Below are 17,524 nucleotides of genomic sequence, written 5' to 3' on the forward strand. Positions count from 1 at the left end.
AAGATTGTAGCAAAAGTATTTCTTTAACAGTTTTTCAGCACATATATCCATTTCCAATGAACTTTATTCAAGCTTCTTATCAAAAAATACCACAGCTACCATCCATTACGTATGATATTTTGCATAGTCAATTTATCTTTTTGTACATAGTCAGTCAGAATTATTTTCAGCCTAGGTTTATGTAAAGTCAAAGTGGAATCAAAATAGGAAAATTTCTTTAATATTAGATGACCACTTAGGGAGTTCTTATATTTCCTTACAGCTATCTTTGTGTAGTATTATAATAAAGATTACATTAAAGACAGGTTAATTCCAAATCTGACATGTTCTTGGGTTATGTACCCACTCTAATGATTTTAAGGTTGGGGGCAAAACTGTGTTGATCATACTTCACTTGGACAAGCCAAATGACCTTTCCTTTCTACCTTCCAGCAGTAATTTAAAACTTCTAAAATACTAAGGCCATTAGATATATTTCTACTTTAATAGTGATATAATGTGTTTTTATTTATATACCAATTAATATATGTTTTAAGTTTGGTTATTGGAAAACTATGGATCAAAATTATTATTGATATGAATCTACATCACTGTATACTATGTAGTGTTTTTTTACCTTTTTTATTGATGCATTATAATTATACTTAATAGTGGGATTCAATATGCCATATTCATTCATGCATATAACATAATGTGATCAATCTCATTCCCCATACTTTAGTTTTATCCAATCTACAACAAAGCAATTGATGATGATGGCAAACCAAGAATAAATTATAAGTAGAGCAAGAGTTTCAATCATTGAAAGCTTTCCAGGTTGCAGAAAATTCAATTTTTTCCATGTGGATATATGTAGTAGGCATTCCTCTGAGTTGTCAAGTGTTGAAATGGCAATTGCACTTCCTGGTAGAATAATGAGACCTCATTCAGTAGAATTTAGGAAAGTCCTAATCTTTGGTTAAGAATATAATATTTTCATGGCACTAATAATTCACCTAACAAGATGCCAATAATTTTAGCACTTGGTGTTATATAAAAATTATAATCACCACTCACAGCCAACAACAACAACAACAAAAGTGTTGTAGTCTAGGTTTTGTGTACAGCCCACCATGAGGACTCCCATGAGAAACAGGCCTTGAGCCTTACCTGCAAGAAGTATCCATGACTCATGGGACTCTTGCTCCTCATAGTGTGTATTCAGTATCGCCGTGTGCTACTTAACGACAGGAATACATTCTGAGTAATGCGTCATTAGGAGATTTTTGTCATTGCATGGACATCATAGAGGGTGCTTACACAAATTTAGAGGATATTGGGCAATCACTCAACATGGTCCCTTGATGCAATGAAAAGTTGCAGTCAATGTGAGATCTGAGGCTGCTTCCAATGCAGCACAGCATACTGTGTACAGTAAACTATTTTTTTTGTAAGTAGAAGAAGCATATTTTAAAATAATGATAAAATGTACAGCATAGTACATAAACCAGCAACAGCTGTTTATTATATTATACATAATTGTATGTAATATAATTTATAAGGCTAACAATGGAGTAGGTCTTTTACACTAGCATCATAAAAACACATGAGGAACACTCTGTGCTCTGACATTTCGAAGGCAGCAATGTCACTAGGCAATAGACCTTTTCAGCTCCAATATAATCTTGCAGGACCACCATCACACATTCAGTGCATCATTGGCTGAAATCTCCTTTTTTGCAGCACATGGCTTTATTTGCCATTCATGGAGCCCTTGCTGGACCTGTGGAGGCAGATTCCCTCTCTAACCCTCATCCCAAAAGCCCTCTTCCTCTGTCCTGCACAGCCCCTTTCCCAGAAGGCTCTGTCCAGGCCAAAGGCAGAGAGACACTTCACAGAAGAAGAAATACAATGGATCAACAAATATATGAAAAAGTGTTGAACATCTCTAGCAATTAGAGAAATGTAAATCAAAACTACACTAAGATTTCATCTCACTCCTGTCAGAATGGCAATCATCAAGAATACAGGCAACAATAAAAGTTGGCAAGGATGTGGGGGAAAAGTACACTCATACATTGCAAGTGGGACTGCAAACTGGTGCAACCACTATGGAAAGCAGTATGGAGATTCCTCAGAAAACATGTAATGGAACCACCATTTGACCCAGCTATACCACTCCTCAGTTTATACCAAAAGGACTTAAAATCAGCATACTACAGTAATACAGCCACATCAATGTTTATAGCAGCTCAATTCACAATAACTAAACTATGCAACCAACCTCGGTGTCCTTCAATAGATGAATGGATAAAGAAAATGTGGAATATATATATTTTTCCAATGGAATATTACTCAGCTTTAAAGAATGAAATTATGGCATTTGCCAGTAAATGGATGGAGTTGGAGAATATCATGCTGAGTGAAATAAGCTAATCCCAAAAAACCAAAGACCAAATGTTTTCTGTAATATACAGATGCTAATTCACAATAAGGAGGGGGGCACTAGAGAAGAATAGTATTACCTTAGATTAGGTAGAGGGAAGTGATGGGAGGGGAGGGGATGTAGGTATAAGACAGATAGTAGAGTGAAACAGACAATACTGTATGTATATATGTGACTGTGTGACCAATATGATTCTGCAACATGTACACTCAGAAAAATGAGAAATTATATCCCATCTATGTAGGATATATCCAAGTGCATAAATGCATTCTATTGTCATGTATAACTAACTAAAACAAATTTAAAAATTAAAAAAGATAAACCATGTGCAATGGCCACAGGATAGCCAGATTGCCAAAAAATTAACAAATGATGGGGCTGGGGATGTGGCTCAAGTGGTAGCTCACTCACCTGGCGTGCACGCGGCACTGGGTTCGATCCTCAGCACCACATAAAAATAAAGATGTTGTGTCCGCCGAAAACTAAAAAATAAATATTAAAAAACTCTCTCTCTCCCTCTCTCTCTCTCTCTCTCTCTCTCTCTCTCTCTCTCTCTTTAAAAAAAATTAACAAATGAGTGGGCAGTGGAAAAATAAAGGTCACCCACTGCTCTATCAAAAAGTTAAGTAATGAAAAGAAGGCAAAAGCTGTCTTCATGCAGAAAGTGTTTCATAGTTATAGATAAGACATATTTTAGGGGAAAACATGCATATAGAGAAAGAAACATTGATCAAGAGTAAAGAAGAAATGAAAGAGGCAAGAAAAGGGGAATATGATTCATTAAACATACCAGCCACAGTGGTCCATGCCTATAATCCCAGGGACTCAGGAGGCTGAGGCAGGAGGATCACAAGTTCAAAACCAGCCTCAGCAATATAGTAAGGCTATAAGCAACTTAGCAAGAACCTGTCTCAAAAATAAAATATTAAAAGGGGAGGTGGGGCTGGGGATGTTGCTCAGTGGTTGGGTTCAATCCCCGGTATCAAATAAAAATAATAGTAATAATAATTCATGAATCATGGCCCTGAAGGAATCATAAGGAATCAAATCAATGGTACAAATAAAGAAGTTGGTAGCAAAAGAAAGAAACAACCTTACCTGTGAGATGCCAGAGGAGAAGGAAAGTGAAAAGATAGAAAGATACAGGAACATGAATGATTTTCAGTCTTTTTTTTTCCCTGATTCTGAAAATGATCCAATCAATTTCTGGAACACATAAAGGCATACAGAAGAAAATAGCTATCATTATTAATAACCATAAAATGTAAAACATTTGACTTTTAACATTATTACAAATATCCTTCCAGTCTTTTTTATACATTTTTGAGATTATGAACTATTTCAAACACTATTACTTTATTGAGTCAAATTCATCAATTTTTATGGTTCCTTTATTCTGAATTGCTATTGAAAAGATGTTCCTCTTTCTGCAATTTCAAGAGAATTCCACATTTTCTCTTAGCACATTCATGATTTTTCCATTTTTCATGACAATGTTTGATCAATTTAGAATTTAAGCATAGGAACAAAATAGTGAAGCTTCACGTAGCTACACTGTTGCATTAGATCTTAATTTTAAGGTTAACTATACTTTATTAAGGTTTAATTTTTATACAATAAAATGCATCAATTGAAAGTACACAGTCCTGTGAGGTTTGAAGCCCACCCGCACTCCTATAATCATCACACAGATCAAAGCAGAATAGAAGGTCAAGATGTAGAACATCAGCCTTCAACCTTCCTTCATGCTCTTTCCAGTCAACCCACCTCCCGCACTGTTCTGATGCCCAACACTGCAGACAAGTCTTCCTGCCCTTGAGGTTGGTGTAAGCGAAGACCACACTGTTTGTATTTCCTGTGCCTGGCTTCTCTAGCTCAGTACATTCCTGAGATTCTTCCATGCTGTTGTGAGCAGCAGTGGCTCATTCTTTATTGTTGTTGAGTACTAGTCCACACTAAATAAATATGTCACAGCTTGTTGATCCACTGTCCTGTTTATAAGCATTTGGGTTAGCTCCATGTTGGTGCTATTAAGAATGTAGTTGCCATAAGAATTCTTGTATGAGTCTTTGGGGTAAGAATATACTCATTACTTTTGGCCAGATACCTGGGAATGAAATTGCTGGGTCCTGGGAAGAGTCCTCTGTTGTCAGGTGTGTGTGTTCAGATAGATAGATAGAAAATGTATATATATTATATATAAATATTTATAAATTTAGTCCTTGCTTTTACTTCTAAAGAGATTAAAACTCTCAATATAAATATACTGAGAAGCTCAGAAGAGATTTAAATCAATTTTTATATAATAACTTTATTATATTCTATGTTAATATAGAGAGAAAGAATACTTTCACCCAATCTATGCCTTGCCTTTTTGCTTTCTTAGCTACTCATTTTGACCAGCAAAAGTTTTTCATTTTGATGACGTCCAATCTGTTTTTAACAGTGTCCTCCATGTGCTAAGAAATCTTTGCCTAGTGCAAGGTTATAAATATAGTCTTCTATACTTTCTTATAAAAACTTTAAACTTGCAAACTTCACACATAAGTGATCCATCTCGAATTAGAAGAATTATTAAATACTGGTGAGGTCGAGATCAAGATGTGATTTTTCCTATGCGATCAATCACCTATTTGATTCAGCAACATTTGTTGAAAAGGCTTTCTCATTCTCATGGACTTGCTTTGAGAACTTGTCAAAAATCAACTCACCCAATGTATATACACCTAGAATCCCAGCTACTCAGAAGGCTAAAGCTGGAGGATCAACAAGTTTGAGGTCAAGGCAAATGAGACCCTGTCTCAAAATTTTTAAAATAAAATAAAATAAAAAGGACTGGGAATGTCACTCAGTGGTAGACACTTGCCTAACTTGCCCTAGGCTCATTCTCACTGCCAAAAAAAAAAAAAAAAAAAAAAATCCACTAGACCCTATATTCTTTCTCTTTGATCTATTTGCCAATATTTATGTCTATATCACACTGTCTTAATTATAGTAACATTATAGTAATTGCATGAATTTATGCACAAGCAATACATTTGTTACCAAACTTTGATTTTTCCCAAACATTTTGATTGTTGACAACCTTTTATTTTTCTCTAATGTGAAAGGTGTAAAATAAAATAATACCTCCGTATAGTTTAAATTCACATCTTCCTTCCTACAAGTGACATTAAGCACTATTTCTTATTTTAAGTGTCTTTTGTATTTTCTTTCTGGTCACTCTCTGTAATATCATTGCAAATATTCTTTCCCGGGTTTTCATCTTGTATTCTAATTTTATCGATTGTGTTCAATCAATATTATTTTATGTAGTCACATTTGTCCAGTTTTTATGATTTCTTACTTTTGAGTCAATTTTGAAAAGTCTGACTGCAAAATTATAAAATAATTATCCTGTGTTTTCTCTGAACACATTCATTTTTTCACATCTGAGTCTTGGATCCACCTGGAATTTGTCCTGCTATGAGGCATGAGGTGTTATTCCTACATTCCCTGCACCCTGGAGAGTGGTGTGGAATCATCCCCAGAACACAGATGAAGGTCTACATTTTCCCCTTTGTTTATAAGTGTTCTGTTTATCACATACTAAATCCCAACCTGTTTGGGAGTCTTTTTCTAGACTTCTAAGTCTATTCTTTTGGTCTGGTCTGCCCAACAATTTATGCATCAATATCGTACTATCTTAGTTATCGAAGTTTCAAAATATATGTTAATATTTTGAAAGGACTATTTTTTCAGAATTTTCCTAATTATTCATATTTTTCAGTTTTCCTCATAAAATTTCAGAATGATCTTGTCTAGTTGAAAAAAAATGACATCTATTTTGGGAAGATCTTAATACATTATTGAGACTGAAGTTAACATAGAGACAATTGATATTTTTATAATGATGAATACTGTATTTCCATTTTAGAACATGATGTATCTTTCTATTTATTCTAGGTTTCTGTCCTTCAGTCTATGTTAACATAGTATTTACATAAATCTTATACCTTTCTAACTAAATTTATTCCTACATATTTCATATGTGTGGATGCTATTGAAAATTAGGGGGCTACATGGCAAAGAGGAAATAAAGTTGCTAATCAGTGGACAACAGAGGAAGATTGGACTGGACTATCTGGGTGGCCCCATGTGGTCACAGGGGTCCTTAAATGTGTAAGAGGGAAGCAGAAGTGTCTGAATGATGTGATGTGAGAAGGACTGGAGGAGTCCTGACTGGTTTTGGAGATGGAAGTGGGTCACAAGCCAAAGATGTTGTGTACAGTTTCCATCACTGTCCAAAAAAACACTGGAGATAAACAATTCATAAGAAGGAAAAGCCTATTTTTGGCTCATGGTTTCAGTCTATGGTCAACCGGCTCCATTGCTTTGGGACCCACGGTGAGGTAGTACATCGTGGTGGGAGAATCTGGCCGAGGAAACTACTTGTCTCATAGCAGCCAGGAGGCAAAGAAAGAGGGAGAGGATGAGGCTGGGTCCCAATATCCTTTCCAATGGATGCCCCCAGTGACCTAGCTTTTTCTCAGGAGGCCCCACCTCTTACAGGTGCCATCTTGAGTCACTATTGGAAAGGCCTTCTGACTGCATATTCATAAAATAATTATCTTGCATTTTCTCTGAACACATTTATGATTCATTTTTTTTCGTATCTGAATCACCTCCCACTAGCACCAAAGGCTGACCTTTGGAAGACACCTGTCTGAACCCCAGCAGACATGGGCAGCCTCTAGAAGCTGAAAAAGACAAGAGAAGGATTCTCCCCTCCAGCCCCCATAAAGGTTCAGAATCAAGTAACTTTTTAAAGAAAATACTCAGAAAGAACACGTATACCTCCCTACAGATCATATTTAAACATCAAACATAAACCAACAGCAGTGATAATTGTAAGATAATGGTATACCCCAGCAAACACTGAGCACTAAAAGTGCTATAAAGTGTGGGCTTTGGATAATCAAAAAGTAATTAGTCTCTTCCAAGAAATATCTTGTTAACATTCAAACTCTACCTAGAAAGCTAAAACACTAATTTGCCAATGACCTTTAAAAAGAGCCTGATTTAAAGGCTGGCCATGTCACTCAGTGATCAAGTGCTTGCTTGGTATGTGCGAGTCTCTGGGTTCAATCCCCAGCACTGAAAGAAAAGAAAAAATTGAAAAGCCTATCTAAGACTAACATTTTAATCCATGTTTACCATGTCCTAACAATGAAAGTGGAAAAATCAGCTGGACAGAACAAGATAAAATCCTATTTTCTAAGTTCACTGATTATTATTAGATATTCATAGTTTCCCTTTTTCTGCTGAAGAAAGGAAAAGAAGGAAGGACTTCTTCCCGGTCAATTCCAGGGGGTGAGGTCAACGAGGATTTAATGAACCTAATATACTCACACCTGCTTAATAATGGATGCTGTGAGGACTGTGACGACAGTTCCTTTTGAAGATACAATGTGAAGCTCTGGATCCAATGACACGTAGTAGTTGCGATGGGTAATAACTTAGTAACCGCCTAAATGCACCATTTTATGAGACAAGTAACTCTTCTCAGGCAAGTAAAAAGCAGACTAATGAGGTGTTCCTATGGGATTTGATATAAACATTAGAAAGCAAAACATCCCACCTATTGTGACACCACCTCTAGGGAAGGCTATATAAGCACTTCAAAGAGGAGACAGCCAACAGCTTGGGATTTAGACTCAGTCGAGGGTGCTTGAGCCAGTGACCACAGACTAGGAGACCAACTGAAGCTGGATACACGCTGTGGATACCGAGGGATCTAGAACAACTACTTCTTCTTCAACCCCACCCCAAAACTGCTCTGGGATTACAAATTTTAGGACCATGTCTGCTAACAACAGCTGCCAATCAACTGGCCACATACCAAGAACTCCCCAGAGCCAGGTCTGCCAATCCACTCATCGCCTTTGTTGCACCCCCATCTACCTCATAAGCAACTTCTGTGTCCATCCGTCTCTGGATGACTGCAGCTGGATGGGTGAAGGTATCAACAGTAACGAGAAGGAGACCATGCAGATCTTGAACGACCGCCTTGCTAACTTCCTGGAAAAGGTGCGAATGCTGGAACGAGAGAACGCTGAACTGGAGTGTAGAATCCAGGAAGAGTGTGACAAAGAGCTCCCTGTCCTGTGTCCTAATTACCTGTCCTACTACACCACCATCGAGGAGCTCCAGCAGAAGGTAAGATCCAGCCATCTGTTTAACCAAGTTGTGAATCGACGGTCTCCAAGCAATGGCTATTTGCTAAGCCTTAGCGGTTTTAGTTCTTTTTATGCTGAAAAAAAAAAGTTTATTGAAGAATAAGAAAAGCTCTTGAGTTAATTGTCAACTTGAGTTAACATTCAGATTTTAGAGTTTTTCCTATTGCCAGAGATAGGCTTTACCATTATAACTAGATAGCTCAGGACCAAATCAGGTTCACAACCAGTGGTTACCATTTCTTTGATACAAATAAGAAAGCAGGGCTCTTAAAAGATAAATTTTTCCTTAGTAAGTTTCTAAACAGTTTAGTTTTTAATCCGTGTTGGAACCATTCCACCTTTTTCTCCTCGTATGCTCCTTTTATCATCTTTACATTATTCAAATCATTTGTTCCGATACCTAAGTTTCTTATTCGGAGTGATATGCTGCTGTTACTACACATCTGGGTTCATTCAGTTTTATATTTTAAATATTTTCAGAGCACCTAGACATTGTTCTAGGTTCTGAAAAAAAATGTGGGTGAACTAAAAATATCCCTCCCTTCATGGAATTCATATTCTAATGGGTTGTGGTGTGTTAGGCATATTTGGGATAGATTTTATATTTTTAACAGAAAAACATATGCAAAAGTTCTTACTTATGTAATTTTTTGCTGATCTTTTAGGAAAATAACAAAACCTCTGTTTTTCTAAAATCTCCCAAGCTTCTTGAACATAGCTCTGGAGATTTATAAAAAGTTTAACTTGCCTTCCCCTAATTCACTGAAACACACACAACCTCTTCGGTTCTTAAAAGAAGGAGATCCTGGTGTTTGTCTCATTTGTGTGTACAATTTCTTAATTCTAGATCTTGTGTACCAAGGCTGAGAATTCCAGGCTGGTCTCACAAATTGACAACACCAAACTGGCTGCAGATGACTTGAGAGCCAAGTAAGCCCACCCAGCACTGTCACAATGACAAAATTTACCCCTGAGTCGGACCTAAGCAATCCCAGTACGATTATTCCCATGTCTACTAAGCCTCCTACTCCAGAGCATGTTGGCACTAGCTCCAAAGAGACCTGAAAATTCAGTAAATAATTAAGATTGGTAACCCTCACCTGTATATGTAGGACCTACAGTTCTAACATAAGAACTATCTGATTACATGCTTAACAGCTGGTTACATGATAACAGCTTAGTAAAATAGTTTAGTAAAAACGTAACAGCTTAGTAAAATAGATAATATGCTGTTATTCAGTTTAAGGTAAGAAAACTGGTGTAATGAGGAAGTTACCTATACAAAAGCAAACAGCCAAAATGTAGACGCAAGTCCCTGACCCCTAACCCTAATATCTTCTTACTAACACTGCATTGCCTCTAGGGGCAGAGGAAGAAGGATAAATGCCCTCATCTCCAAGAATAGCACTGTAGCATCACTCTGGCCAACTAATTTAGGCATAATAACTAAGTATGATATGTATCAAATGATATTTATCAGATGGTTTCACTTCTAAAGAGAATAAAACTCTCCATAGAAATAGAATGAATGAGAAGCCCAGAGAAAAACATGGAAGGGAGTTCTGCCTGGCTGGATTGGCACCATCTTCTTTTTAATGCCTTTCTTTTCATGTCTGGCTTTTGAAGCTATGAAGCTGAGGTGTCCCTACGCCAGCTCGTGGAGGCCGACGCCAACAGCCTACGGAAGATCCTGGATGCACTGACCCTGAGTAAGGCTGACCTGGAGGCGCGAGTGCAGTCTCTGAAGGAGGAGCTACTCTGCCTCAAAAACAGTCACCAAGAGGTTAGAAAAAGATCAAGAGGGTCAATACATGCTAAGCCTCTAAAATGAGCATGAGTTCCTTTGAATTGTGCTTGACAAAGGGCATTCCCATTAGATATTACTCAGGCTTTTAGCCCTGATAATACCAACTGCTCCTTCATGCACTATGGATTCAATGTATCTCAAACTCATTGGCTGCTACACAATATCTGGAGCCACTTGGATAGAAAATCCTCTGATGTTACAATTTCCCTATAATTGGTACAAGTCAAACTCGTACAAGCCCATATATGTATCATAGAGACTATGGGCTCTCGTTATCAATTCACCTCTATGTTGCTACCTCCATTACCCATCCCTAGAATTTATCTAGATTTTTTTGAAACTCTAATCTTATTAGTCAATTCCTTTTAATTTTGCACATATTTGAATACATAGTCATGTTTGAAATAGCTGTAAATAATTTTACGGCATATGGATACTACTATAAGTCATTGATTCCTTTATTGTGGACTGTAATTTAGATCGATGCAGTTAAACTGAATTCTTGCTGTTAAAAAAAGACATCAGAAGGTCATCTATTCACCAAATAACTTCACATTCTTTTTCTTTTCATAGGATATCAACTCCTTATGGGGGCAGCTTGGGGATAGACTCAACATTGAAGTAACTGCAGCCCCTTCTGTCGACATAAACCAGATTTTACAAGAAATGAGATGTCAGTATGAGTCCATCATGGAGACAAACCGTAAAGATGTGGAACAATGGTTCAACACCCAGGTAGGCAGAGTAGAAAAGTCAAAAAGCAATAAGCTGATGTGTTTCCAAGGGCCCTTCGTGGGTCGTGTTTTCCTTCCAAAATCCCCGTGGATTTTGTGTTTCAGATGGAGGAGCTGAATCAACAAGTGGTGACCAGCTCTCAACAGCAGCAGTGCTCCCAGAAGGAAATCGCAGAACTGAGACGTACTGTGAATGCTCTGGAGGTGGAACTACAGGCCCAGCACCGAATGGTACCCAGCATGCTAACCAAGCCTAGCTCAGCAAGGATGGCAGCAGCACCTGTGTGTCTGCCACAGTGCTTCCCAAACTCTGCCCCTCGGAACAGCTCCTCTGTTGGTTAAAGGGTCTATGGCTAAGAAAGGACTTCTTAGTCAAAAAAGGGGGAAATGCTCAATTAAACAAAGGTTAAACATACTGGTTTCCCATAAGCCTTTAACAAGCTGATATACACCATAAATCTCCAAAAAGGGGGTATATGGTATTGGGCACTCCAAAACTTGTTTTACTATGGACCTTCTTTTTTTTTTTTAAGTTTTTCATGGTAATAATGGAGTACACTTTGGAAAACACTAGGAAAGCATTTTATATATGCAAAGCATTTTTATAAGCTATCATATTAGAATTATAAAACAATCTTATGAGGGAGGTGGTATAATTATTATCCAACTTGACTGATGAGGTTCTAAGAGCTAAGGTGATTTTCCCAAGGAGAATCTAAAATAAATGTCCTCTCTCCTATTTGACACATTAAGACATCGAGATTGTAAGGCAGCAAGTAATCTGTCCAAAGTCGCAGAAGAAATGAGTCTGACCCACAATTCAGATTCCACAGCCAATACCACTTCCGCCTCATTACAATGCTTCTCTGATGTAAGAAATTACTGAAATGACCAACTATGAAAGGTATTACAAAGACTTGGCCCTTCGCTGGTTTTGTAACCTGAAAGTCATATGATCTTAGGCAACTTGTTTAACCTCTCAAACCTCAGTTTTCTCAACTAAAAACAAAACAAAACAAAAAAACAACTGGAGTATAAATATTTGGTTACTAAAACTTAAAAATCCCACCATTATTCATAGGTTTACACAATCAAAGAACTTTACTCATCCAACTTTCAACTTCTGTTTTACATAAAGGAATTGATCCAGTGAGGGAAATGTCTATGGTTAAACATTTTTCACTACCTTTTTCAGTATAAGAACTTACTGAATGAGATCTCATGATAATGCTTTTTTTTTTTTTTTTTTTTGTCCTGGAGATTGAACACAGGGGCATTTAACCACTGGCCACATCTCCAGCCCTTTCTATTTTTTATTTTGGGAAAGGGCCTTGCTAAGTTGCTGAGGATGGCTTTGAACTTGTGACCCTACTGCCTTAGCCTCCCAAGTCACTGGGAGGTGATGCATTTTTAATGCCTGGGTGTGCAATGAGTTGAATTTGTTTTTTTCTATTACAAGTAGCAGAATGTGGTAGGAGATTATCAGGTGGTCCAAAAATAAGAGGAAGAGAAATAAATACAAAGAGTATGTGTGGGGGGATGATAAAGGAAAACAAGCTTTAATATAATTGGTCATTTTGCTTTTAGATTTATGTGGCTAGGAGGTAATAAAAGGGCTTGGAGATCCATTACCAGTATCACAAAGAAATCATTGGTTTCAATGACTTAAACAATGACCTGGGCTTAAAGGAGTCGTCATTGTAAATCCTACTTTTCTTTTCCTCCTCCCTGGTAGAGAGATTCCCAGGAATGCATCCTGACAGAGACTGAGGCCCGCTACACGACCCTGCTGGCCCAGATCCAAAGTCTGGTCCATAACCTGGAGGCTCAGCTGGCAGAGATCCGCAGTGCCCTGGAAAGACAGAACCAGGAATATGACATTCTGCTGGATATTAAGTCCCGGCTGGAGTGTGAGATTGCCACATACCGCAGCCTTCTGGAGAGCTCAGACTGCAAGTAAGTAAAATGAAAACAACTTGTATGAGAAAAAATGCTAAAATGCACAATGTATGTACTGCCACAGGTATCCAGGGGACTGCACTTTGAGCTTCTTGCTTGTGCTGGGAAGCTCTGAATGCAGACTGTCTTAAGCTGTACCCTGCGAGACTACAATTATAACCTAGTCCAAACTTGAGGTATAGGCTGAACTGAGTTGCTCTGAAGAACCAGTATGTAAGTTAATTCCTTTGCTTCTTAGAGTTTTAAAAATTATTAGATAAAAAGGGATTTTCCCAAAGATGTACATTGCTAGCCACTGTTACAGACTGCCCCCCCCACCCACTGAGATGAATGCCTGACTTTGCCAAGTTGAAACAAGACAACCCTGGTCTCTTTGGGGAAACTCCGCCCCAGCTGAAACCCCTACTGCATCCAGCTGCTGGTTCTTAATGCCAATAGCAGTATATTCACAGGTGTGTTTCAGCATCTTTTTTTTTTAAGTTGTATTTTTAAAATGATGATAAGCTAACAAACCCATTAAAAACTCACCTGGAATATGAACACTTTGAAGTCACTCAGTCCAGACGAACACAAATGCATGCTTAGATGAAACTGCAAAGGACACCAACCTGCCCCAACTCATCACATCAGTGAGCTCTGTTCACGGTGCTTTTGTTTTGGGGGGGTGGTTACTGGGCTCTTTTTATTTTTATTTTTTATTTTGAGATAGGGTCTTACTAAGTTGCTTAGGGCCTAAGTTACTAAGACTGGCTTTGAACTTGTCATCCTCATGCCTCAGCCCCGCAAGCTGCTGGGATTGTAGGCATGCGCTACTGCACCCAGCTCACAGCATTCTCCAAACAGGCATGTCCCCATCATGTTAGCACAATGTTAACTGATTTCATCACCTTAATATTTCAAAGTGCCTCCTGTTATCAAAGTAAGATCATGTATTACAAAAGGTGTTTACTGTTAGTTGTTTACTACTCCAATTCTCTAAAAACTATTCATTTATAGAGGCCCAGAAGGCACTTTGAAGATTCCACATCTAAAGATCCCATAGATGGGATGCAAATCACCACTAGCAATGTGACTAGCTTCCCATGAGAAAAATATCTGATTCATTTCTGTTCCTCAACTTGTTCCTTATCTGTTGATCCTTAACTGTTGATCTTGTGAGGTTAGTTCCCATTATGTCCATTCTGCAGATGAAAAGCTAAAGCTCAGGAGCGTTAACTGAGCTACCTGAGGTCACCAGCTGGTAAGTGACAGAGCTGGACTCCACCACAATTTTTGACTCCCTTGCAGTATGAGTCCCGTGATGCTCTGACATTGGCCATATCGGAAGCTTACTTAACATAATATTTCTCAAGCTAGGATGCTGTTTTCCAATGGATCTGACCTGATTTTTTTTTTCTTCCACTGACTACAACAGAAAATGAATAAACACTTGGAAGCACTTATTTTGAGGGACAAGTTGTTGAAAACTTTGCCCACCCCCATTTTTCTTCATAGCCATCATTGCTCTTTCTCAATCATAGGTAAAACTCTGTTTTCTCCTCAGGCTTCCCTGTAACCCGTGTGCCACCCAATGCAAGCCTTCCACTTGCACATCCTCCAAGCCCAGCACCGTGGAATGCACCGCCCCAGTTTTCACATCCTCAGCCCCTAATGGGATACTCAAGCGGTACAACGTCTGTGGACCCCCGTCCCGGATACTGGTTAAAATATGCACCATCACCAAGGAGATTCAGGATGGGAAGGTCATTTCTTCTCATGAACATGTGCAGCCTTGCTTCATCCCCAGACTTGCCAAAGTCTAACGGCCCAAGGGGATGCAAAGGACCCCCATTCATGAGAGAAAGGCCAATACCTGCTCCTGCCAGAGAGGTTTAAGAACTCCCCAGGCCCTTAAGGTACTTAGTCTCTTACTACTACAGCGGGTCGCCATCACTAGATAGAGTGTCTTTTATTCCACTCCTTCCCTAAGTCGCTGCTGCCAACGTGATAATAAATTACATTTCTCTGGTAGGACATTTTGCATTCATCTGAAGGGTGGGAATGGATTAGCCAGTTCCTCGGGGAAGATGGCCTATGATGCTTGACTCCCCAGGTGTTGAACTGGCAGGTTTTTCTTTTGTTTACTCAGGCCTTATTTACTTATGTGCCTCCTTGGAGCCAGTCAGACAAGTTCCAGGATTGTTTTTGGCCATTGGCACACTAAGGTGAAAAGCTACAACCTTCCCTTCCAAGCTCCTTTTGTGGCTATAGAAAGAAGCCTATACAAAAACAGAGTAAATAAGGAAAAAAATATCTTTGATGTTTAGTTTCCTTGAATAGATAATCACAGGTCCTGTTGAACTCTGCTGCCTCAGTTTTTTGTTTATAGGTACTGACATACTTGACCCTCCCCAGGAAATTTTTGAAGATGTCCATGTTCTCTAAAACTTTGTGAACCATTAGGCTCTTCTCCAAATATTTTCTTTGAGAATCAGAAATAGTTATGGGGAATGAATGAATCTAGAGCTATTTCTTCAAAAATAATTTTGAAGAAACTGGGTCCTTTCGTTAAATGTTTACTCTTTCTCTTTCTATTCTTTAGGGAATGGGAGTTTGATCTGATTGTTTGAGAAGGGCCATGTAGCTGGATCTCTCAAGACATAACCCCCGATGGGTGATCATGAAAAAATAGCTTAGATTCCTGCTTCAATCTATCCATCAGAGATAAATGGACTTGATATTCACAAGCTTTGCAGAAAATCAATAGTGAATCATTGCTACTTGAAAGCACCAGGGAACCCCACTGTGAGAAGGTATTATTTATGTACTAGCCAGTACCATAGCTTCTTAACAGCAGAGCTCAGAGTATGTAAATCATTCCCTGCAAAAATGAGACGTTTTTGGAGGTTTTAGCAAATAATTCCAAATCAAACATATAATGGGGAGCCCAAAGGCCTTGTGTTCTAAACTTGCCATTTCCCAACTGTGACCCTGCACAGTTTAGATTCATTTCCTAGAGAAAGAAATTGCCTACTTCACAGGGCTGTTGTGAAGAGCAAATGAAATTGTTTATGTAATACTGCTGTTTGATGAAAAGCACTAGACAAATGTGATCTTAAATAAGCTTTGCTATTAGCTACAGCTCTGGACATAATTTTATTCATTATTATCTTCTTAAAATTGTTTCTTCATGAATTATTTATCCAGTCATGATTTGAGAGTTTTAATAGTGTTTAGCTTCGGAGGGTGGGGGACAAAACAAGATGTCTTGTGATCATGCCTACAATTCTACTCAATAAAGCATTTTTTAAATTCTTAGGGTAAGTATCAGATGTCAGTTGATGCCTGGTGCCCACATCAAAGATGTTTACAGTAACTCACAGCTCAGAGATTTACTTCCTCCAGACAAGTAGCAACTCACACTAACCTAGTGGAATGCAGAATTCCCAGAATGGACTCTTTTCTATTGATGATTTCTCATCCAAATGAGCAAAGTACCTCCAGTCAGCACTTAAGTGCATATTATCTCAGACTACAGGATGGAAATATGGAAAAGAGCCAAGAACTTGAACTAGAAACCATGGTACAGAGTCTCAACCCATTTTGTATGTATGATCTTGAGTAAAACGAACTTTACAACCTGGGCCCCATCTAAAAAGTGGCTGATAGGATTAAGTGGGATAATGACAGAATATTGCAAAGTGGTGGTGCTATGCAGAAAGCAGTCCTTATTCCCTAAATTAAAAGCCAGACATATGTCATTTCCATCCATCTTCCTCCTTTCTAAGCATTGCAAGCCAGGTGGATCCTGATACATACCATCAACACTTACTGGAAAACTAATTGGCAAGAGGTCAGAGCTGCTCAACCTGCTTTGAGCTTCTGATCCCAACTAGATAGAAGGGTCAGTGGACTCAGGCTAACCTTAGGCTGATGCAGCAATGCCATTATCAGTTCATCCCAGAAATTTGGCATCTTCTACCCACTCAGAGCAAAGTATCCCTCATCCCTTCTGTAATAAAAATAAGTTTTTATGAACTGCACAGTCACGAGGGAATGGGCCTCTCAAGGGCTTATAGATTTTTGAATTGTCTTCTTTGAATAAGAGAATGTAAACCCATCTGCAGAACCTTGTCTACATGTGGCCAAATCTTTTCAAGGCAATGTGAGTCTGGATTTTACCAGGAAACTAAATAAGTATCCTATATAGCCACAGGAGGGAGTTAAAGGGTTTTTACATAGTTCAGCATAGGTCAGCAGCTGGAGTAGAAAAGAGGCTTGTGGGAGACAAAGGATTCCCTACGAGTATAATTCTAGCACAGCTCAAAAGAGCCATGAATTAGGAAACACCATGGTCTCTGAAGCTTGAGTTCAAATCCTTTCTCTGCTTTTCACTGTGAGA

At 38.5% G+C, this 17,524-nt stretch overlaps 1 protein-coding gene across 2 annotated transcripts; it reads left to right on the forward strand.

The window, feature by feature from the left end:
* The first annotated feature begins 8,118 nt into the window (after nt 1–8,118).
* Krt39 (keratin 39) lies at nt 8,119–17,084 on the forward strand. 2 transcript variants are annotated; one of them, XR_009226671.1, is made up of 8 exons: nt 8,119–8,623; nt 9,491–9,573; nt 10,270–10,426; nt 11,024–11,185; nt 11,290–11,415; nt 12,920–13,140; nt 14,687–15,038; nt 15,725–17,079. XR_009226671.1 is itself a non-coding variant. In XM_046442878.2 (7 exons), exons 1-7 carry the CDS (start codon nt 8,267–8,269, stop codon nt 14,943–14,945), a joined length of 1,365 nt encoding a protein of 454 aa, XP_046298834.2. In that variant the 5' UTR covers nt 8,119–8,266; the 3' UTR covers nt 14,946–17,084. The 2 variants fall into 2 exon arrangements, 1 of the variants encoding a protein (XP_046298834.2); XM_046442878.2 differs by having other exon boundaries at nt 14,687–17,084.
* Nucleotides 17,085–17,524: the final 440 nt, after the last annotated feature.

The sequence above is a fragment of the Marmota monax genome, unplaced genomic scaffold (assembly GCF_021218885.2).
Source record: "Marmota monax isolate L192 unplaced genomic scaffold, Marmota_monax_Labrador192_F-V1.1 WCK01_AAM20220418_F8-fsc00205, whole genome shotgun sequence".
Classification (NCBI taxonomy): domain Eukaryota; kingdom Metazoa; phylum Chordata; class Mammalia; order Rodentia; family Sciuridae; genus Marmota; species Marmota monax.